A 25127-nucleotide genomic window follows, 5' to 3' on the forward strand; every position below is an offset into this window, starting at 1 on the left:
ATGTGCCAAAACTTTGTAAGAAATAATGTAATTTTTGCTGTGAAGTCATTTGTTGTAGACAAGCGTGTATCATAATCCTGCCAAAAAGAATAAAATTTACTGTGCATTCTACATTGTATGGTTTACAATACATGAGCGTTATTTTGACAATCAAAAATGTTTTTACCCACCGCTAGGTCTCAACCTAGTATCCATGTATCATTTCTAGTCGCAGTTAAGGCTGATGTGGTCACATATTTGTTACTTTGAAACCCGCCACGACAAATGTTGCATGGATAATAATCAAGATTCGCCTACCTTTGGCAGAGTTTTCACGAAGGTGTGCGCGTTGGCTTGTCGGGCCGCCTTCTCTATGTCTTCTATGGTGGCGTCATCCCGGCCAAACCTGATGTTCTCCGCAATAGTTGTATTGAAGAGGATTGGTTCTTGACCCACAACACCTATGTTCTTCCTCAGCCAATTTACCGACAGGTTTCTGATGTCTCTGTTATCTAGCAGTACCTGCAATACCACAAAGATTAATACAACTAATTCAATTAGGAGTACAACACTAAAAATGGTAAATTAATTAAAGTTTAAAACTAAAACTCACACTTCCTTCTATGGGATCATAGAATCTCTGGACCAATTGTATGCAAGTGGACTTTCCACACCCAGAGCTGCCAACAACAGCAACGGTTTGACCTCTGTTGATTGTCAAATCTAATCCTTGCAAAATCTGTAATAAGTAAAAAATAATATACAGTGCTATGTATATTCCAGGATCTCAAACATTTTTTAGACTAGCACCTCCTGCTAAAATATTTCATCGATTCAAGAAACAAAATTCCCTGAGTATAAAAAAAATTGCCTAAACTATTACCAGTTTAGAATGCTGAAGACGTATCCATCCCTGTAAAAGACAAGGTGCTTGTCGAAAACGGTTGGAAAAATAGTGCCAAAAACAAAAGGGCTTTAAAACAATGTTTGAGGGATTTTTATTCATAAAGAAATACTTTACTGTTTTATCATTCAAACAAAAAATATTTTACAAATTGTGTTCAAATAATTGTGTCAGGATGCATGAATGCGGAAGATGCGAAGATTGTATTTAAAGACAGACTGGAGTAGCGTTCTATTCCCTCTGCCCACCCTTGCGTGGAAGTGGCGTGGCGGTTAGATAGTTACTACTATCTTATTCTTCTTCTTCATTAGCCCTCTAACCTCCATTGCTGGATATAGGCTTCTTCCCCTTCTTTCCATTTCCTCCGGTTAGTTGCTGCTTGCAACCAGTTTTTACTCTCCACAGCGACTATGTCGTCGGACCATCTTTTTTGGGGTCGTCCGACATCTCTTTTGTTCTGTTTTGAATATTGAAAGCATTTACCTTGTGGATCATATTGATATATTATTTTGAGAAATAAAAAGACTTTGTTTTTTGATCCACTCACATTTTTATTAACCAACTAGTTTCGGCAACAACCTGTTGCCCTCTTCGAGGTTTATCATATCATACTATCTAAGTCATAAATTAAACCCTGAAGAGGGCACCAGGTTGTTGCCGAAACTAATTGGTTAATAAAAATTTGAGTGGATCAAAAAACAAAGTCTTTTTATTTGTCGAAATAATATCTCTTTTATTTTCCCAAGGTCTTCATCGTAAAATTCTTGGGGTCCGTCTTGTAGGGTCCTGTCTTGCAACTACTTACTGCACTGCACGGTTATTATAAATATGTTCAACTCACATTGACATCCGGTCTTGAAGGATAGTTGAAGTATACATTTTGGAAGGTAATGTTCCCCACACACGTGTCTGGCTTCTCTCCCTTGTCGGCCAAAGGGTCCATCACGGACTCGCCATCGATAACTTGGAATATCTTGGCACCAGCTCCTTTTGCCATCCCAAACACCTCGATGAATGGAGTCGAAATACCGAAATTCATGGTTCCTGTCAATACTCCAAAGAACACCTAAAAATAAGATAAAAAATCAGAAATGAAGACTCTCAGGAGCATGTCTAGCAAGAGTCTACAAGATATTATGGGTGCACTGGCATAAAACGTTAACTCGTAAATATGCAATTTTGACTTAATGACGCACTTTTATAAAGTTTTCAATGTTCTATAGACTGGCAAAATACACCAAGTAGTTTAAAATGTCATATTTTATTGGTTTTACAAGTAAATTCAGCTGTAAGTTTAATAGGGAGTATGTTATTTAGGCTAAAAGCTTTAAATAACAGGGATTATTCAAACAGAGATTTTAGAATATGGATTTAAAATATAACTTTGTTTTATAATCGTTTTAATTATTTTTTTATAACTTAATTATAATGTCTACCGGTTTCGAAGCTAACCGCTTCTTTGTCTTGAAAAAGAAGCGGTTAGCTTTAAAATCGGTAGACATTGTAATTAAGTTATAATAAAATATTTTGAGTGATTTTAAAACAAAGTTAAATTTTAATTATAAAATGTAAAATCACAAAGTTATTGCTACAAACATAAATTATATTATAAAGATTTTTTAGTTAACGTTTTTTGCCAGTATACCTACGATATATTGAAAACTGTCCCATCGGATTCCCAGATCTGATACAGAAGGATTTATTTATTAATTTTTTTTAATTTTATTTATTCGGGTATTGTACAGCAAACATATAAAAAAATGATATAATAAACAATAGTTACATTAACAATAATAGACATTACATTACATTAACAAAAAATAGTTACGTTAAAAAAAGCCAATTAAACAATTCCACATTTATGTTATAAAACTATTAAAAAGATTTTAAAAAAAGGGTATTGTATAAAATAATAGATTTAGCAGGAAGGAGAATCAAATAAAAGGATCTATGCTTCCTTACAGACCTTCTCTTGCAAAACAATTTTTACTCAGACTACCATATTCTTCATCTGAGGTTGAGATATCAAAAATGTAAATATAACTCAAAAATCAAAAAAAAAAAATATTAAAATAAGTGGGGAAAACCCAGATTTTGAACAAGTATTTGGACACACTCGTGAGAAAGAGAATACTTACAGAAACCATAACTGCCGGTGTATAGGTCTCCCTGTCTTCGATGATCAGTCCAACACCATACCAGAAGGATAGAGCATATGTGGAATAAATGCAAAACCATAGGACTCCCAGCCCTAATCCCGTGAAAAAACCTACACAACGAAAAAAAGAGAAAATCATATATGTTAACAGTAAATAAAACCTTACCTAAACCTGACCCCCTATATACAAGTAAATTTCATAATGGAATTATTTCCTATTACATAACACTCTACCTTACTAACCTTAACCATAATGCTGCTTATCCCAGGGGTAGGCAGAGAGAATAGAACGCCACACCAATCTGTCTTTGTCTCTTCATTCATTCACGGATCTCCTCATACATACCCGCCCATTATTCCGCCTCCTGACCTGACCATACCCAAGTATTTGAAATTCTTGATCTTACCAAGTTTTCTTCGGTCTTCCTATGCTCTTATTTCCAGCTACATTCGCCTCACATTCGTTTCATTCTTCTTTCTTCACTCATTCGTTTCACATATCGCTCACTCCTTTCAAGAACGTCATAAATCAAAAATCGTAAATTTTCAGTTGTGCATGTTTTCGGAATGCCCAGAAAATGTACCATATCCCAGAAAAAGAGGCATATTTGCAAGAGGCAAAGTGTTGAATTTGTATTTTGAAGAAAAGGTATTGTTTGATTAATTTTTTAAACATCCTTAATATTTTTCAAATGGAGAAAAAACCTTCAGGTTTTACCTAAAAAGATCTGTTGCACAGTAAAAAGTTCAGTAAGTGGCTTGATATTAATTTTTAATACATTGTATTATATTTTTAAACTTTAAAAACGTTCTCCTGAAAAATCAAGTATTTTGATTTATGACGTTCTTGAAAAGAGTAAGCGATATCCAAACCATGTCAATTAACCATTATTAATTTTATTGATAATGCTTATCTCAGTCTTGCAATCTTTCCATATTTCACCACTTGAACATCTATCATACATCGTTTTGCTGTACTGAGAGAACGCATCTCGACTGCATTCAGTCTACTTTGATTATTTTTTTACTAACTCTATGCTTAATTTTCAGAAATGTATGGGTTGGTACCAAGATTCCGTTGTGCACTGCCAGTTTGACTTTCGGTATTTGCTATAACTGATTTTACTGCACCATTCACTCTCCTTTCTGTTTCTTTATCAATCTTTTCATACCTAGAATGAATGTATGTCAATGTTACAAGCAATGCTTGTAATACAATGTTACATAGGTGATTAGTCACCTCTTTTGATGTTGATGTTTTGGGCTTTTACTAAATTGTCCCTGAATCTTTTTGACTCTTTTTCTTGTCCTCCAAAGGCAATGACGGTTCGAATGCCACTCAAAACTTCTTCAGCAAGGGATCCAGCAAATCCGTATGCTATGGATTCTTGCTTTGCAAGCCTTGATGATACCTGTAAAATAAAACAAAAATATACGCGACTTAGATTTGAACTTTTTAGGTTCTAGAAACAGTTGATTTTATGCATTGCTTTCATTGCTCGATTGCTATATATGGGATAGAGACAAGGGCAGACACAGCGAGAAACAAATCTCTTTTTAGAACTACAGAAATGAGGACATTGAGGTGTATACATTAAGAGACCGAACAAGGAACACGGGAATTAAAATGTGTAGTACGGAGGATATAGTCAGATGGGGAAGACAGCGAAGATGATTCTGGAATGCCCATGTCAATAGAATGCGAGAGAAAAGTCTGCCCTGAATTGCTTTTTAGGAGAACCCAAATGAAAGAAGACCTCCAAAACAATGGTGTGACAGCTGGCAGTCTACGTCGCAAGAGACGGATAATGGAACAGACAGATTAGAGGATCTATAAGGAAAAAGAAGCACTTTTTGCATTTGTTGATCATTTGATTATTTCAGGATTGAAAAAGGATTTCAAGGAAGAAAATCTCTCTGAATTATATGGAACACTTATTTTAATATGGGTAGAATGGTGAATGTTACACGTGTATAAAGCGATCACTTAAACCAGCCTTTGAAAAGTCTTTCACTTTCTTTCCCATCTATGTTTGAGATATCAATAAATAAAATCTTGATATAAATAATTCCTGAGCTGAGAATCTTAGTTTACGAATCCAGAATTCGTAAACTAAGATTTGGAGACATTAAAAAATACATATTTAATAAATATACATATTACATATAGAATTGTGCGTTTTCTATTATCCTCCATTTCCATTTAATAAGAGTGAGTCACAGTAATGCGTGGCCGGGTAGAGCTAGTGCAATGGTACTCAACCTTTTTATTTCTTTGGGTCACATACATATATTTTTAATGTCATGCAGGCCGCAACACTATACTATGTAGTGTGAAGCAAAAATCACAAAACACCTTCCTTTAGAAAACAATTTTAAGATTAAAAATTATCTTAAAATTATTGCGTGTGCAATAGCAACACTCTTTACTAGATCTGTGTGGACCATAATGATAATTCTCTTCGGGTGTTACTATTTTTGTATCAAAGTTAAAACGAATATATAAAATTTAGAATGCTGATTATTTTTAAATCATACTCCTGATAATAAATGTGTTAAGGGCCGCACATAAAAGTTTGGTGGGCCTCGGGTTGAGTATCAATGAGCTATTAGTGTAATAATAAATCCTGGAACGACTAGTTGTGATCGGTAGCCTGGAGGGAAAGAGAGGGAGAGGAAGATCCCCCATATGATGGACCGATCAAATTAAGGCAGCAGCAGGCACCTCAGTGGTTGGAGCGCTACGTGCAGCGCAGTCAAGGGATAACTGGAGAAGAGTCATTGCTTCTGCAAGGGTCACAACCCTCAGACATGAGGAATAAGACGGAGAAGAAGAAATAGTAAATCAGCCTTACCACTCCTACAGTACCGACAGATATCATGGTGACAGGGAAAGAAGCCAGACACACGAGAGCCAGTTTCCAGCCTCGGGTGAAGGCGAGAACGAGGCACCCAAAACAGGAGACCCAGTAATGTAAACATGTCGTCACTTTCTCTCCAATACCATCTTCCAGCTTTACAAGATCCCTGTCCAAGAAAATACAAGCAAATAATTACAGTGACAAGATATCATAGTTTATTGTAACTGCAGACAGTTGGTAGAATTCCATTTTGAATTGTTGGGTAATATATCCAAAATTAAACACGGTTATTGGATTTAATTCTACTTTTATTTACATACATATGATAATATCGCTCACTCCTTTCAATAACGTCCTAAATCAAAAATCGACAATTTTCAGTTGTGTATGTTTTAGGAATACCCAGAAAATGTACTATATCCCAGCAAAAGAGGCATATTTTTAAATTAATATTTACCCGCTACAGGGCAGAAAGTGTTGTTTTTGCATTTGGAAGAAAAGGTATTGTTTAATTATTTTTTTAAATATACTAAATATCTTTCAAATGGAGAAAAAACCTTCAGGTTTTACCTAAAATAATCTGTTGCACAATAAAAAGTTCAATAAGTGGCTTGATATTTATTTTTAATACATTGTATTATATTTTTAAACTTTAAAAACATTCTCCTGCAAAATCAAGTTTTTTGATTTATGACTTTCTTGAAAGGAGTGAGCGATATGTGACGCGTTTCGTCTTATTAAGACATTTTCAAACACTCTATCAACAGTGTTATCATGGAGACAGAGAAGGAAGCCCGGAAGAAGAAGAAGACATCTGCTTGTATTACGTACCACATACGCCTCATAAATTTGTTATACTGTCCTTTCTTCACTCAGTCAATTCACAATTTAACACCAACCAAACAAATTCAACACTCTCCTTATCATTCATCGTTTACTTTGTGTAATACCACTTTTATAAACACTTATTTGTACCGGTTCCGGAATAATCATTCCATCAACAGGTCATTAAAATAAAATTATTACGGTTTTGACATTTCGCTCACTCCTTTCAAGAAAGTCATAAATCAAAAAACTTGATTTTTCAGGAGAATGTTTATAAAGTTTAAAAATATAATACAATGTATTAAAAATAAATATCAAGCCACTTATTGAAATTTTTACTGTGCAACAGATCTTTTTAGGTAAAACCTGCAGATTTTTTCTCTATTTGAAAAATATTTAGTATGTAGTACATTTTCTGGGCATTCCGAAAACACGCACAACTGAAAATTGTCGATTTTTGATATTTGACGTGGTTGAAAGGAGTGAGCAAAATGTCAAACCATAATAATTTTATTTTAATGAAGACATCAGGCGATGATGGAATGATTATTCCGAATCCGGTACAAATAAGCGTTTAAAAAAGTGGTATTACACAATGTGAATGATGAATGATAAGGAGAGTGTTATATTACAATACCACAAAGTTAACAATGCTTTTAATATACAAAATATACAAACGAATTTTAATTAAATTTTTCTTACGTTGACATTCTGGATGCAAAATCGCCAGATTCATTAAGGTCATAGTATCCCACATCTTTGTTTAGGGCAGATTGCATAAACCTCTTTCTTATTGTGAATATCTGAAATGAAAAAAAAAATGAAAAAAAAGGAAGTAAAGGTTGAGATCCTAAGCATAAAATAATATTAATATAGTCCAATAATGGTACCAGTCCAGGGTAATATTGAACAAATATTATTTATTTAGCACTCCCCCCCTGGGAATCGAGCCAGAGACCTCCAACACGCTTACCATTACACCACGGAGGCGGACTGTATAAACCAAGGGTGGCCAACCCGCGGACCGCGGAGCATTTCACATATTTTTTCTTTAAGTGTATATAAAACCACCAAAAGATCATTTCGCCGTGCGTGGTTCGTATCATATCCCATATATGGAAGTATTTCACTATCGTCACAATTTCAAGACCCATATAATGGCATCAAGTAGTAAAGACGTTGGACCAAAGAAGAGAAGAGTAACAGAAGAACTGAGAAGTTTTCTGATTATTGTATTGCCTAACCCTAATTTAATAAATTTGTTTGATTCTCATTTTCATTATATTTAAAAAAAAAATAAAAAATTATATATATATATATATATATATATATATATATATATATATATATATATATATATATATATATATATATATATATATGTATATATATATATATATATATATATATATATATATATATATATATATATATATATATATATATATGTATATATATGTATATATATATGTATATATGTTTTCTTTGAATAATAGAAGAAATTTGGTTTTACGGCCCGGTGTAAAATGTCATTTCTAAAATCTGGTCCGGCTGCTGAAAAGGTTGGCCACCCATGGTATAAACTTATAAACAAATGAACGACTTGATGTAACAGTTAAAATAAACAAATTACACACCTGATTGTGAGCAACGTAATTGGCCATCATGGTGGCAAAGTAGCTGAATATCAGCAAGGTCAGCCCAAGGAGAAAGTTCCTGAGGGCGAAGGTGGAGATGGCATCGGAGAACTCGACCGGCTCCAGGCCCACGATGGGCGCGCCGGGGATCTGCGACAGCTCGTAGTATATCATGGCCTGCGTCAGCTCTGAAAACACCAGCGTGTTGAGAGGCGCCACACACCCCGTCACCAGCGAACAAGACAGTGCCAGCCCCAGCATGACGCGATCCTTCGTCGTGGTGAATCTGAACTGAAAGAAAAAGAGAAAAGGATTTATTTATTCGTTTTAAAGAAAACAACAGGCAAAAACAAATAAAAAATACAACATTTACTTTTAAAACAAACCGATTAACCACTACGCTGCTTGATCCCAGGGGTAGAAGATAGAATAAAACGATTATTTGATATGAACAAGCGTTTATTATTGAACTAGTGGATAATTGTACAAGTTTTTTTTAATTAAAAAAAAGATATATATTTGTGTTTTTATTATTTACAATAATACTTCAATTTCATACTATTTCTGTGAGCCTAAGCGGCTCATTATTAAAAATAGCTATCAAATTGTCGTACAGTGAGTTTGAACCCGAAAACTCTGACTTGAGAATCCGCAACACTAACCACGGGACCACAACCCGAAATATGAATTATTGAATTTTACACTAAACTTATAAATCTTTTATTTTTCAACTTGATCATTTTTCAATGCTTAGGGCCTAATTTTTTTTTTCGTATTGCTATAAAACACTTACACAAATTTCAGTTCATTTAAAATGCAGTACATGGAAACATTTTCATACAAGGATGGAAATAAATATTAGCGATTTTACACTCTAATATTGATTTAATATTACCCTGGACTGGTCCCTGAAGCGCAGGAGTGATCACCTTCCCTTATGTAAGTAACAATCAAGATAACACCGCGTCAATACGATGCAGTGCCCTACGCATCAATGGGTGCGGATAGGGGCAAGAAGAAGAAGAATTCACTTAGACATAGATTTCAGCAAACTAGTCCACTTCATATACATATTATTTCGAGAAATAAAAATACTTTGTGTTCGGATCCACTCACATTTTTATTAACCAACTAGTTTCGGCAACAACCTGTTGCCCTCTTCAGGGTTTAATTTATTACTTAAATAGTATATACTTGACTTACTTAAATAGTATTGACTTACTTAAATAGTGTTAGTAATAAATTAAACCCTGAAGAGGGCAACAGGTTGTTGCCGAAACTAGTTGGTTAATAAAAATGTGAGTGGATCAGAACACAAAGTATTTTGATTTCTCGAAATAAAATATCAATAAGATCCACAAAGTTAATGCTTTCAATATTCAAAACATAGTCTACTTTAAATTACAAGAGTTTACTTTTTAGACAAACAAGCTGCGTTATTAAATTATGATTCGCTAGCGATTTTTTAACTCCTGTTTTGAGACATTTTTATTTTGATTTCATCACTTATAAAAGTTGTGTGATAAGTCCCTATTTTTAAAAAGATAATTGTAATACCAGTTTGTAAAATGAAAGCGGTGAAGGGTCATTGTTAGGCGGTGGCTCTGAGGATGTGTCGCTTGTGTTGTCGATGCCTTCCTTGGGCGGAGGTACGAATGTTCTGGAAAATTAAGAAAGAAGTCATTAGATACATTAATTTTAAACTAAATATAACCAGTGTTGAGTTAGATTATAATTGTATAATGAAGCGGCTAAAATTAATAAATCTAAGTGATAGAAGGGTAATTACTGATTTGGTCCTGTTTTATAAAATTCTTAACAATCTTTTGGACAGCTCTAATCTCCTAAATCAAATAAAGCTTAGCGTGCGTCGAAGAGGTACTAGGCAAAAATCTGTATTCGCAGTATTTGTACATAATGCACACTATGCCATGTTCTCTCCGATTCCGCGGCTTCACATGTTGGCCAATGCTTTTGAAAGTATAGATTTATTTAATATATTGTTATCCACCTTGAAATCTGTACTTTCTCAGCATTTCTTCTCCATGTTATAATGGATAAATTTAAACGTTGTGTTTCACTCTCTCTCGCTGCTCGCTGATAGTGTGTGAAGGAGACGTGTATTTACCGGTGCTTACTATTTGTTATTTTATTCTTATTTTATGTTAAAAGACTTTTTGTTTCTATATTAGTGTATTTTTATATTAGATACTGTTAATATATGTGTTATGTAAAAGGCTTTAGCCGTTCAATAAATAAATAAATTACTTTGTCTAGCAGATAAGCCACTAATGCTGCAGTTTTCGTTTGTTTGGAATACATGTCCAGGATACTGCCATGTGTGAATGTCGCCTTGAAGAGGAGGACTTAGATCACATGTAGAGGTATTCATCAAAACTTTACTTTTCCACTATAAATCTTCTTCTTCTTCTTCTTCTTTTTCTAGGACTAAGTCCTGTCATTCTCTGGTCCGCTCCTGGGAGGTGGAAGACCAGCTATCCTTCCATCATTTAGGTGGTCTTCCTGGGGGGTCTGATCACGCTTATGCTGCTGTCCGCTGCTATCCTCACCACTCGATCCGAACTCGCTCTTCCCACATGATTTCTCCAGAAACGTCTTCTTTCTCTTGCCTATCCCACAACATCTTCAACAAAGCAGATTTTTCTTATTTCAGAGTTTCTAACTCTGTCGCGAAGTGTTACGCCTGAAATGGGTTGTAGAGTCTTCATTTCGGATGTCCTTAGAAGGCTTTTTGTTCTCGCGGTGTCGACTCTTGTTTCCGTGCCGTATGTCATGTACGCCATTATAAATGATTTAAAATAATCAGGAATAAGCTTGTAAAATTGTTATATTTTGGTGCGATTTAATTATTTCATATCGGTTTAACACAGGATTGGTCACGTTTTGTCGCAACTTTAAAAGAATACAGTAAACAGAACAGATTTTAATGTAAAGGATTTTTAATGCATTATTGGAAATGTAACTTTATGGTGAAGATCTCCACACATGTTCTTTGGGTACCCGTTGAATGACGGCTACCCGAGCTTCCTTTCAGACCTCTCCAGCATTGACATTCCATTTCCCACTAATATTTCAACCTTATTCTCTTCTAACCCTTATCCGCACCCAATGGTGCATGGGGCACTGCATCGTATAGAAGCAGTGTTATCTGGATCATTAAATACACGAAGGAAAGGTGATCAGCCTTCCGCTTCAGGTACCAGTTCAGGGTCATATTAAATAAATATTAGACTGAAAAATCACTAATATATTTATTTTTGACCCTCTTGGGAATCGAACCCGGGACCTCCAGCATGGTAGCCTAGCGCACTAACCACTACACTATGGAGGTGAACAAACCTTATTAACCCACCCTAACCAACTTATATATAAAATAATATGTAAATTTCTTCAAATTAATTTATAAATATGTAAAGGTGTATGATAAATGTAACATAACTCACTATACAAAATAATATCACTAATAAAACTAACCCCACTGACAAGAATACCAATATTTTAAAATTCAAATGTAAAAAGTGTAAATGAAAAATAACTCAACACTGGCTAGAACTCACACTCTAGAAGGGTGAAAAGCCTTAAAAAAAATAGTATGTCTAGCTGTCTACCTTAAGGTGTCAGATATCATTGCTGATTAAATGTATTATATAATGCTTTTTTATTATTTTAAGAGATATGTTTTTAATGTTCTTAATGGGATTTTCCACAATTGCTAATTTATTGATAATCTTATTAATAATTGTTTAAAGCATAACAGTTTATTTATTTGTTTATATTTCTTCATACCGATAATTACAAATTAATTTGCTCTTGCTATACATATACTAGTTTATCAAGCTCTTTGCATCCTCTCCAAAATACCTGGTATATTATGCTAGGTATTTAACTATAAAGTATTAAATTTTACAGTCGTACAATTGTTTTCTCTCTATTAACACGTTATCCAAAGGACCTTTATCATTATTAAATTAATGTCCATATCATCACTACATACTTGTTTATCGTACACTCCGCGTTCCTCTCCCAAATACCTTTATAATATGCTGGGTATTTTATTATACAATTTTACAGTGGTGTACTCATTTTCTCTTACACATTATCCAAGAGACCTTTATAATTATTAATACATAATTTAATGTTCTATATGTATAACTTGTTTGTCATATACTCAGCGTTCCTCTCCTAAATAAATACCTGATATAATATGATTCTAAGTATTAAATTTTACAGTGGTGCAGTCATTCTCTCTTTACTTACACATTATCCAAGGAACCTTTATCATTATAAATAATTTATTATGTCCCATATCACCTTTAGGCACTTGTTCATAGCACCCTCTGCATTCCTCTCCCGAATAACTAATATAATATGCTAGGTATTTCATTATAAACTATAAAATTTTACATTGGTGCAGTTATTTTCTCTTTACTCACACGTTATCCAAGGAACCTTTATCATTATAAATAATTTATTATGTCCGATATCACCTCTATGCACTTGTTCATAGTACACTCTGCGTTCCTCTCCCGAATACCCAGTATAATATGCTAGGTATTTCATAATAAAAAATTAAATTTTACAGTGGTGCAGTCATTCTCTCTTTACTTACACATAGTCCAAGGAACCTTTATCATTATAAATAATTTATTATGTTCGATTTCACCTTTATGCACTTCTTCATTGTGTATGCGTTCTTCTCCAAAATACCCAGTATAATATGCTAGGTATTTCATTATAAAGTATTAAATTTTACAGTGGTGCAGTTATTTTCTCTTTACTTACACGTTATCCAAGGGACCTTTATCATTCTTAAACCCGCCCGAGTCGCCATTGCCTATAGTGTATGATTTGCTCATCTTGATTGGTTGTTCTCCTCTCGTGAGGTGTCCTCCGGGAGAACTGAAATCAAAACACAGGGGTGTATTAAATGTTGAAAATTATGTTTTTTATAATTAATTTATACTTTGTGAATATCACCATGTATATCAGTCTTTTTGAAAATGGGCGAAAACGCCCCCTCGTGAGCGCTGGTGGCCTAGAGGGGGTAAGAGGCCCAGAAAAAAATGGGTTACCCATTTTTAATTTGAAAGCTAACCTAGTGAAAAATGGTTCACTAGGTTAGCTTTCAAATTAAAATTGATTGTTTATTTGAATTTGAATAATAGACACTCTCAATATTTTAAAGTTGCGTTTTAATTGCTCCCACTGGTAAAAAAGTGACTTTTAGAATTAAAATAATGAATGTCATTGTGGTTTTTAAGATGTGGTATATATATATATATGAATGTATGAAGAATGAAAAGAGTCTGAAAGAATTTAAAAATCAATGTTTTGTGTACTGTGAGGAAATGTAAATACACACATGAATGTTACGCGTGTCACTTAAACCAGCCTATGACGGTCGTAAGCCCTGTAAGTGCCTAAACTTGGATTTTTTTTTTCTTTATTTTAAATTCTTTTGCATTACATGACACACATAGTAAAGGGTATAAGGTATTCTTCTTCATCTTTGTTGAGATGTGAGATAATTAAAAATTTTCTTAAAATTATGTAATTTAGGAGACATTTTTCATCAATATTTTTTTTTTAAATATAACTATGACATGAGAGAGTCTTGGAAGAAATATTAGGTAACAGTCCATTTTTCCGCCTCCGTAGTGTGATGGTCAGCATGCTCGGCTACCATTCTGGAGGTCCCGGGTTCGATTCCCAGGGGGGTTTAATAAATATAAGTGATTTTTTCACCCTAATATTTATTCAATATTACACTGGACTGGTACCTGAAGTGGAGGGCTGATCACCTTTCCTTCATGTGTAAACGATCGAGATAACACTGCGTTTATATGAAGCAATGCCCTATGCACCATTGGGGTGCGGTAAGGGTTTTATTATTATTATTTGATCAATATTTTTTTTTTTTAAATATAACTATGACATGAGAGAGTCTTGGAAAATATATTAGGTAACAGTCCATTTTTCATTTGTTATTTTTTTTATCGAAAAACAAATCATTGATACGTTTATACGTTATATGTTACGCGTGATTCACGGTATTACATTCCGAAAATATTGCACAACACGGTGATAATTACTATTTTTTTAACGCTTGCATGCCGAATCGTCACTCTTCTGACTAATTGTCGCTAGATGATTCGATTTTTTTATTTTTTATTTGGTAGCTCGTGTAATCGAATTAAAAGTCGACTTTTTCCTTACCTTTAGATATTTTATTCGTTTTTTTTTTATTCGATCGCATACAAATACATCGCAAATACAAATACAACGACACACCAATCTGTCTTTACAAACAGTCTTCGCTTCTTCTACATCCACGCATCTCCTCATACATCTTCTTCCTTCTTCAAACCCTTATCCGCCCCCCATGGTGCATAGGGGACTGCATATAAACGCAGTGTTATCTTAATCGTTAACACATGGAAAGGTGATCAGCCCTCACTTTCAGGTACCAGTCCAGGGTGATATTGAATAAATATTAGAGTGAAAAAATATTTATTTGACCCCACTTGGGAATCGAACCCGGGACCTCCAGAATGGTAGCCGAGCGTGCTGACCATTACACTATGGAGGCGGACACATACATAACTAATACCCACCGATTATTCCAACTCCCAACAAGACCACTTTCAAGTATTTGGAAATAATCATGCCAAGTTTTCCTCGGTCTTCCTCTGCTTTTATAACCAACTACATTCGTCTCATAAATTTATTTTACTATTATTTTCTCACTCATTTGATTCACATGTCCACGCCGTCATAATACAACTTTCTTAATTTTATCGATAATGCTTATCTCGGCCTTGCATTTTTTCCTTATAATCACCATTCGAACATCTATGATCAACGTTTTGCCACACATTCGTCTGAGAGAAGTCATTTTGGCTGCATTCAGTCTACTTTCATCCTTCTTTTGCCAACTCCATGCTTCTCTTCCATACATTACGATTGGTGTTGCAATAGTGTCGTAAAATCAAGTAACTAAAGTTGTTTTAAAACACTTTCCTTATCATTCATCGTGCACCTTGTGTAATACCACTTAAAAATACCCCACGATTACTGGTTTCGTAATAACCATTCCATCATCGGGTCAAATGTAGACTGCGTTATATTGCCATACCACAAAGTTAACAATGCTTTTAATATACAATATATAAACTTTACAAAATCAAACAACTTTGTTTTTGACTTTGTGGTATGGCAATATAACCATACCACAAAGTTAACAATGCATTTAATATACAAAATATAAACTTTACAAAATCAAACAACTTTGTTTTTGACTTTGTGGTATGGCAATATAACCATACCACAAAGTTAACAATGCATTTAATATACAAAATATAAACTTTACAAAATCAAACAACTTTGTTTTTGACTTTGTGGTATGGCAATATAACCATACCACAAAGTTAACAATGCATTTAATATACAAAATATAAACTTTACAAAATCAAACAACTTTGTTTTTGACTTTTTGGTATGGCAATGTTAACCACAATGTTAACAATGCTTTTATAATAATAAAACCCTTATCCGCACCCCAATGGTGCATAGGGCACTATCATATAAACGCAGTGTTTTCTTGATCGTTTACACATGAAGGAAGGGTGATCAGCCCTCCGCTTCAGGTACCAGTCCATGGTAATATTGAATAAATATTACAGTGAAAAAATCACTTATATTTATTTTACCCCCCTTGGGAATCGAACCCGGGACCTCCAGAACGGTAGCCGAGCGTGCTGACCATTACACTACGGAGGCGGACAAAATGCTTTTAATATACAAAATATAAACTTTATATTAATTTCGGTTAATTATGAGTATTTCAATGTTTTATAATTTAGTACATAAAGCTTTATAATGACAGGGTTCTTGTCGAAACCGGTTGAATAAAGCGTACCAATAAAAAGTGGTTAAAACAATTTAATTTTATAAAGTTTATATTTTGTATATTAAAAGCATTGTTAACGTTGTGGTATGGCAATATAACGCAGTCTACATTTGACCTGATAATGGAATGATTATTAACGAAACCAGTATTCGAATTAATTTTAAAAAGTTTATAAAATGTGCCACAAAGTATCTGCGAAAAACATTCAAGAAATACAAAATATAACGTTTTGAATATTGAAAGCATTAACTTTGTGGATCATATTGATATATTATTTCGAGAAATAAAAATACTTTGTGTTCTGATCCACTCACATTTTTATTAACCAACTAGTTTCGGCAACAACCTGTTGCCCTTAAACCCTGAAGAGGGCAACAGGTTGTTGCCGAAACTAGTTGGTTAATAAAAATGTGAGTGAATCAGAACACAAAGTATTTTTATTTCTCGAAATAATAAACAAAATAAAAAGTTGTTTTCTTGGATTCATGATTTTTTTTCCTCGTACTAACTAACCATCACCCCGATTCTCCGAAGGGATGGGCAGAGAGAATATCAATCATCGTTCCAGATAAGATATATATCTGCGATTTAGTTGTATTTACTAAGGTATTTATCATGTGACGATTTCTAGGTCTCGAGATACGGTTTCGATCACTGAGTGCAAATAATGTCGATGACACCATCCATCATTGTTGGTTTTTTGACTCAAGTTGACTTTCTGACTATTCTTGGAATTTATTTATGTCATCACGTTAATATAATATATAATTTTACGTTTCATACGTTATTTGGTTATGTTTAAAGGACCTACAACCTGAGGACGAGGAGAGCTGACCCCAACAACTAACACATTATGTAACACACTCACACACACACACACACATACACACACACACACACACACACTCACACACACACACACACACACACACACACACACACACACACACACACACACACACACACACACACACACACACACACACACACACACACACACACACACACACACGCGCGCGCGCACGCGCACACACACACACACACACACACACACACACACTCACACACACACACACACACACACACACACACACACACACACACACACACACACACACACACACACACATGACCCCCACCCCCGAGAATCGAACCCGGGACCTGCAGAACAGTAGCCGAGCGTGCTGAACATTACACTACAGAAGCGGACAACGCTGACCTATATATATAAATATATATATATATATATATAAATATATATATATATATATATATATATATATATATATATATATATATATATATATATATATATATATATATATATATATATATATATATATATATATATATATATATATATATATATATATATATATATATATATATATATATATATATATATATATATGCAGTAGAGAATGTGCAAGAGGCGAAGATTGTTTGCAAAGATAGAGTGGTGTGACGTTCTATTTTCTCTGCCTACCCCCGCGGGGAAGCAGCGTGACGGTTCGATAGTTTTTTACTACTGGACTACTTGTACGGTTATTATAAATATGTTTATCATACAAATCACTCACACTGTGCTATTTAACTAACAAATTTGAAGTGAAGTCGCTAAAACCACTGCAACCTGTAAACTAAGCGTCAGAATGCCATGAAATTTTGACACACATCGTTTGAAGAATGATCCTACCCAGAAATCACATTGGTCTATCAAAAGGTAGTGCAATGGAAAGCGTTGTCCGCCTCCGTAGTGTAATGGTCAGCACGCTCGGCTACCGTCCTAGAGGTCCCGGATTTGATTCCCAGGGGTGGGGGGGTCAGATAAATATAAGTGATTTTTCACTCTAATATTTTTTCGATATTACCCTGGACTAGTACCTGAAGCGGAGGGCTGATAACCTTTCCTTCATGCGTTAATGATCCAGATAACACATGCGTTTATAATACAATGGACTCATGTCACATTTTACTATATTTTACTTTTGAAGATGCAAGCTGCTGCAATTTCTTAGTTATAAATTAATAAAACTTTAAAATACGCATCAAATGATATATAACACATAGATGTACCATTTATAGATTTGTAAAAGAAAGTTAAAATATTACTATGAAAACTTTAATGGGCTCTCCTTCTCTCGTAAAATTAACCGTTTTCGCCTTGTGGCCCTTTGGCATTTAACCAGCGATATGATCCAGTGCCCTATGCACCATTGGGATGAGGATAAAAGTTTGAAGATGAAGAAGAACTATCAAAAGTGTTGCCATATCGCTCACTCCTTTCAAGAACGTCATAAATAAAAAAACTTGATTTTTCAGGAGAACGTTTTTAACGTTTAAAAATATAACACAATGTATTAAAAATAAATATCAAGCCACTTATTGAACTTTTTACTGTTCAACAGATCTTTTTAGGTAAAACCTGAACGTTTTTTCTCCATTTGAAAAATATTTAGTTTATTTAATAAAATGATTAAACAATATCTTTTCTTTAAAATGCAAAAACTTTCTGCACTGTAGCGGGTAAATATGAAGTTAAAAATATGCCGCTTTTGCTGGGATATAGTACATTTTCTGGGCATTCCGAAAACATGGACAACTGAAAATTAACGATTTTTGATTTATGACGTTCTTGAAAGGAGTGAGCGACATGTCAGACTTATTGAGTAAAGTGTTATCTACACGCGTTATATAATTACACGCTATTTTTCAACCTTGCGTCGCACGAGTGTTTGATCGTATTATCGAAATGAATAGAAATGAACGTTATCTAACAAAAAATTTAACAATGGATTATGTAACTAATCGTGTGTCCAATTCATTTGTAATGAAAATTTCTGCATTTTCGACATAATGAAACGTCAAATTAAAGCATTAAAAAAAAAAACAAAATCGTTTAACGAAAATCAAAACTAATGTCTTTTATGCATCCTAGGAGGGCTTTTTTTTTAAACAAAAAAGGTTCCGGAACTCACTTCATGTCAAGCTTTTTACTAAAAAATATACGTTTTCAAATATCATTTAAATATTCATTACAATACCATATTTTACCATTTTGATGAATTCCATCTTTCTTCAGATCGGTGCGTGAACACGTTGCGCGTAAATTCGATCACGCTAAACTGTCTTATTTGCTTTTATTTTTCAAAATCGGACTTCCGGACGGTAAAATTCCGTGTAGTGCACAAGCTCACTTAGGGCGTTTGTGCACTACACGGAACTTTACCGTCCGGCAGACGTACGCGCAACGTGTTCACGCATCGATCAAGAGCTCCGATCCGAAGAAAGATGGACAAAAGCACAAGCCAATCATCGTTTTAAAACGCTAACTGACGTGCCGGACGGTAAAATTCCGTGTTATTCCGTGTAGTGGACAAACGCCCTTAGAGCGCTTGTGCACAACACGCAATTTTACCGTCCGGCAGTTCGGTTTATTGAAATAAAACACTACGACAGTTTAGCGTGATCGAATTTACACGCACCGATCCGAAGAAAGATGGCCAAAATCACAAGCCAATCCAAGCCAATCATCCGTTTTATCATGCTAACCAGACTGCCGGACGGTGAAATTCCGGGTAGTGCACAAGCGCACATACGCATCATTTTCGGTGTTTGATGATGATGTGGGAATTCGTCGAAACACAGCACAATAGATCACAATAGATTTTAAGAAATAGCGATATTTACCAAGTGATATTATAATTAAAATAAATTTCTTCTTAAAACCCTCATCTGCAACCAATGGTGCATAGGGCACTGTATCATATAAACGCAGTGTTATCTTGATCATGACCACATGAAGGAAAGGCGATCAGCCCTCCGCTTCAGGCACCAGTCCAGGGTAATATTGAATAAATATAAGAGTGAAAAAATCACTTGTGTTTATTTAACCCCCCTGGGAATCGAACCCGGGACCTCCAGTACGGTAGCCGAGCATGCTGACCACTACACTACGGAGGCTGACAAAATAAAGTTTAGCAATTTATAATCACTCCGATTCGTATATCGCGAAGTAATTTTTCAAACCGGAGCTATATTTGCAAGTATTTTGCTGTGGCGTTCACTTAGCTTCGTTATTTTTTGCAAACCCTGTTCAATGATAATTCATATCGTGGTATCGAACAAAGAAAATTATTGTACGCGTCAGAATTGACTCGAACGTTTATTTTTCACACATCAAATAGCAATGATCTTTTTACCTGAATGCAATGAGAGAACACCAAGAAATTCGTATCACTCAAACACTCGCTGTTTGCAAAATTACACCAATTTCAGTAATGAGGGTACATTCAGATAAACGTATAGATATACGAATATTAATTTTTTGATAAATAATATCTTTTGTATCGGTAACAAAATGTCCGCTATCGGCTGCGAGATAAAATGATAAGGCAGACATAAAATCACATAATCTACTCACACTTAATTAAAACCAAAACCTTTTTTTACTTATCGCGAAAAACTAGAAAGGATTTTTTTATTTGTTCGCGAATTGTACAGCTTTACATTAAAAAAAAAGTATATAATAAACAATAGTTACATTAACAATAATAAACATTACATTACATTAACAAAAATAGTTACATTAATAAAAATAAAGCTAATTAAACAATTCCACATTTATGTTATTATAACTATTAACAACATTAAAGTATAAAAAAATAGATTTTGCAGGAAGGAGAAGATTTTTGTCTTTGGTATAAGGCAATTTTTTTTTAGGAATGTTGGAGACACATTGGTGACAACAACATAGCCGCAATCGTTTGCATACCCGCATAGTCTGGCAAGCAGATTCTAGATTTGTCTCTCCTAGAAAGCAGTCACTCGCTTAAAGATATCTGGTAATACAGGGTGGCGCAAAATTAATCACCATACCGAAAGATGTTATAATTTTTGCAAATGGCGCAAAAAATATTCGTAAACATCCAATTCACTAGGTGATCGGCCACGCGAGGGGTCAGACGTGTCTCTGCGCACACATTGATTTTTTTTAAAGAATATGCATTGAAAAAATATTTTTATAATAACTCCTTACCTTTTAAATTAATACGAAAAATCACAAGACTATCGGTAGCATTCTTATTGAAATATGTAGAGAAATAAGGGATATATGAGGGTTTAAGCTTTAGATATTTTTATAAAACGAAAAACGTGCGTTCGCATACGTCATCAAATTTCCGTCATCGAATGTTTTATGACGTCATATGGTTTATTGTCTATGGTTTATAGAGATGTAATAGTAGTAGTGTGGATTGTATGTTTACCACTACACTACCATTTGTGTTATACAAATATGAGGAGAGGGGGGGGGGTGGGAGGGTGGACCATAGGCATAAAAATATAGAGCCGCCAATAATTTAGCAATGTTACCTATATTAATATAACTCTTTGGTTTCTGTGACGTCATTCATTGCCAACTTACGAAAACAACGTTTTTTCGAAGGTGAATTTTCCAAAAGAAAATGACGAATGAAAATATTAATTATATCGGTTGTTATAAACACAAAACGTGTCTAATACAATCCTTTATAGGTTGAGTGTGCTAAATTAAATATTCCTGCCGTCTGACAAAGATACATAAAGTCGCGATATATTTTATATCTTTAAAAATGTTTAGCGTCCCTTTTATCAAATAGAAAGATAAAACGATGACGTTATCGACATATTTGTGTAAAACAAAATATAATACTGATATCAGCACAATGACAGATCAATATTAAAAAAATAGGTTTTGTGAAAAATAAAAATATGTTTGCCAATTATTATTATAGTTATTTATTCTTAGCCAAAATAATGCCTTATCTGAGCCGGATATCTGTCAATTGTCTTATACACAGCAAAGCTCAAGGTATTTAAATATTATAGCTATGTGCTTGTCTTGAAATACTAAGGTATTTAAATATTATAGCTATGTGCTTGTCTTGAAATACTAAGGTATTTAAATATTATAGCTATGTGCTTGTCTTGAAATACTAAGGTATTTAAATATTATAGCTTTATGCTTGTCTTGAAATACTAAGGTATTTAAATATTATAGCTATGTGCTTGTCTTGAAATACTATGGTATTTAAATATTATAGCTATGTGCTTGTCTTGAAATACTAAGGTATTTAAATATTATACCTACGTGCTTGTCTTGAAATACTAAGGCATTTAAACATTATAGCTATGTGCGTGTATTGAAATATTAATATATTTAAATATTTGAGCTGTGCGCATGTATTGAAATACTTAGGTATTTAAATATTATAGCTATGTGCAGGTCTTGAAAAACTAAGATATTTAAACATTATAGCTATGTGCTTGTCTTGAAATACTAAGATATCCCTAGAAAATATACTTCCAAAATATACGAAATCATCGACCTGTTACTCGGATAAATAAAAAAGAAAATTACTAAATTATTTCACCTTTCCGCAATGATAAGCGTCTCTCTCTCTGCCTCTGTGGTTCTTGAGGTGGCTTGAGAATCCATCTACAAATAATTTTCACAATTTATTTTATTTATGACACAAATTTACAATTTATGATTCACAATAAAGTGTCCTTAACGTCCTTTCTAGAGGGCACATCTTACAATACGGTACGGGAAAACTCAGTGATGGCATATTATATTAATATGTACGGCTGTCCATATTAAACACTAAATACCTCTTTTGGTCAAAGAATATTGATTATTTTGCAATAAACTTAATCAACCTGCTTCCACTGCCCATAAAGTCATTACTTTTTTTTAAAACGATAAATTAATAATAATAATAATAAAACCCTCATCCGCACCCCAATGGTGCATAGGTCACTGTGTCATATAAACGCAGTGTTATCTTGATCGTTTACACATGAAGGAAAGGTGATCAGCCATCCGCTTCAGGTACCAGTCCATGGTAATATTGAATAAATATTACAGTGAAAAAATCACTTATATTTATTTTACCCCCCTTGGGAATCGAGCCCGGGACCTCCAGAACGGTAGCCGTGCGTGCTGACCATTACACTACGGAGGCGGACAAAAAACGATAAATGACCCAAATATTTTAGGGATAAAATAGTTTTAAGCAAAAATTTCCATGAACATAGTACTAGAAATAAGGATAAAATAAGACTGCCATTTTTGAAAAAAAAACCGAGTCACAAAATTGTTCAATGTGTAAGGGTTTGAAAATGTATGATGAGATGCCTGAATGAATGAAGAATGAAAATAGTCTGAAAGAATTTTAAAATAAATGTTTTGTTGACTGTAAGAAGATGTAAATATATATATAGAATGTAATATAAATTAAGTGTAAATAATAGTTTGTATTAAATATAATATAAGCTAACTAAAGTTTTTTTAAAAACTAAGTATAAAAGAGCTATTCATAAATAAATGGAGATGGGTAGATCTGAAATAGATCGGTTCCACAAAATCCATATCGATTGAGTACTATAAAAAAATGAGGGAATTTCTTTGCAAATAAGTGTACTTATGTAATATCATGTTTTCTGGTATACCTTATTTCTAGAGTGTAAGATTCCAACACGTAAAATTTACTCGTATATTTGAATAGGCACGCTATATACATATACATAAACCATTCAAATAAATGAACATTTAAAGGATTTCCGTTGATACATCGCTCACTCCTTTCAAGAACGTCATAAATCAAAAAACTTGATTTTTCAAGAGAACGTTTTAAAAGTTTCAAAATATAATACCATGTATTAAAAATAAATATCAAGCCACTTATTCAACTTTTTACTGTGCAACAGATCTTTTTAGGTAAAACCTGAAGGTTTTTTCTCCATTTGATAAATATTTTGAGTATTTAAAAAAAAAATATTAAACGGTACCTTTTCTTCAAAATGCAAATACAACACTTTCTGCCCTGTAGCGGGTAAATATTAAGTTAAAAATATGCCGCTTTTGCTGGGATATAGTAAATTTTCTGGGCATTCTGAAAACATGCGCAACTGAAAATTGACGATTTTTGATTTATGACGTCCTTGAAAGGAGTGAGCGACACGTAAAAAGGTACATTTACCTACGAAATATTTAAGAATAGTAAATAAACGGTTTGGAGAACTTATCCAACGCCAGACCCAGTTAGATTCAGTTCACACACTCGATCAAATTGAAATTGTAAACTGCACAACATTTTGAGTGTGTCCAAATACTTGTTCACAAAATCTGGATTATCTCCAATTACAGGAGTTATTTTCATATTATTAATAATATTAATATTATTTATAATAATATGAAAATAACTCCTGTAATTGGAGATAATCCAGATTTTGTGAACAAGTATTTGGGCACACTCAAAATGTTGTAAATAAATTATCTGGTCAAATTATAAGCTTAATAATAAAAATGAAAATGGTATTTTCTGGCGTTTCTCATGTGTGTGATTATAATCCAGGATTCGGATCTCACATACTAATATAAGAGTTTCTGCTTAGTAAAAAGCTTCTTTACATCTCACCAATAGATGTCTCTAGTGAAGTTCTAGTGATTCATGAACAAGGTTTCTAAATTGGTTCATATATATATGTAGAACTTCCAAGAATTTGAGTAGTGTGGTTGTCAATAATGGGTAGAATTGGTGAATGTTACACGTGTGTAAAGTGATCACTTAAACCAGCCTATGACGGTCGTCAGCCCCGTAAATGCCCAGACTTCCATATTCTTCTTCATCTTTGATGAGATATCAAAAAATAATTTGTAAATTGTAAATTGAAAATAATCAAATTTTCCATTTGGAAATTTTCTTTTTGATAAACAGCATTTTACCGTGTTTTCAAAATACTGTAATACATAAATGAAATTGTAAATTGTAAATTGAAAATAATCAAT

The 25127-nt window shown here is 33.7% G+C and overlaps 2 protein-coding genes across 3 annotated transcripts in view; both read right to left on the reverse strand.

Annotated features, from left to right (window-relative positions):
- Positions 1 to 25127, reverse strand: part of LOC148306327 (transmembrane protein 120 homolog) — a 369069-nt gene that overhangs the window by 160173 nt on the left and 183769 nt on the right. The window lies entirely within an intron of this gene.
- The window catches only part of LOC148306332 (ATP-dependent translocase ABCB1-like), a 48151-nt gene that overhangs the window by 17896 nt on the left and 5128 nt on the right, over positions 1 to 25127 (reverse strand). Inside the window, exons 3-13 of one of the 2 annotated variants that reach the window (XM_088265210.1) lie at positions 22708 to 22772; positions 13168 to 13284; positions 9922 to 10024; positions 8365 to 8655; positions 7430 to 7530; positions 5897 to 6068; positions 4282 to 4453; positions 3022 to 3152; positions 1725 to 1949; positions 593 to 718; positions 298 to 501 (exon numbers count right to left, since the gene is read on the reverse strand). In XM_088265210.1, the coding sequence (XP_088121336.1) occupies positions 298 to 501; positions 593 to 718; positions 1725 to 1949; positions 3022 to 3152; positions 4282 to 4453; positions 5897 to 6068; positions 7430 to 7530; positions 8365 to 8655; positions 9922 to 10024; positions 13168 to 13284; positions 22708 to 22772 (1707 nt within the window). Of the gene's footprint in view, positions 1 to 297; positions 502 to 592; positions 719 to 1724; positions 1950 to 3021; positions 3153 to 4281; positions 4454 to 5896; positions 6069 to 7429; positions 7531 to 8364; positions 8656 to 9921; positions 10025 to 13167; positions 13285 to 20496; positions 20601 to 22707; positions 22773 to 25127 lie in introns of those variants that run through there. The other variant, XM_088265211.1, reaches the window with a different exon arrangement.

This window comes from Brachycentrus maculatus, unplaced genomic scaffold (assembly GCF_059751285.1).
Source record: "Brachycentrus maculatus isolate JH-2025_06_01 unplaced genomic scaffold, ASM5975128v1 h1tg000244l, whole genome shotgun sequence".
NCBI classification, from domain to species: domain Eukaryota; kingdom Metazoa; phylum Arthropoda; class Insecta; order Trichoptera; family Brachycentridae; genus Brachycentrus; species Brachycentrus maculatus.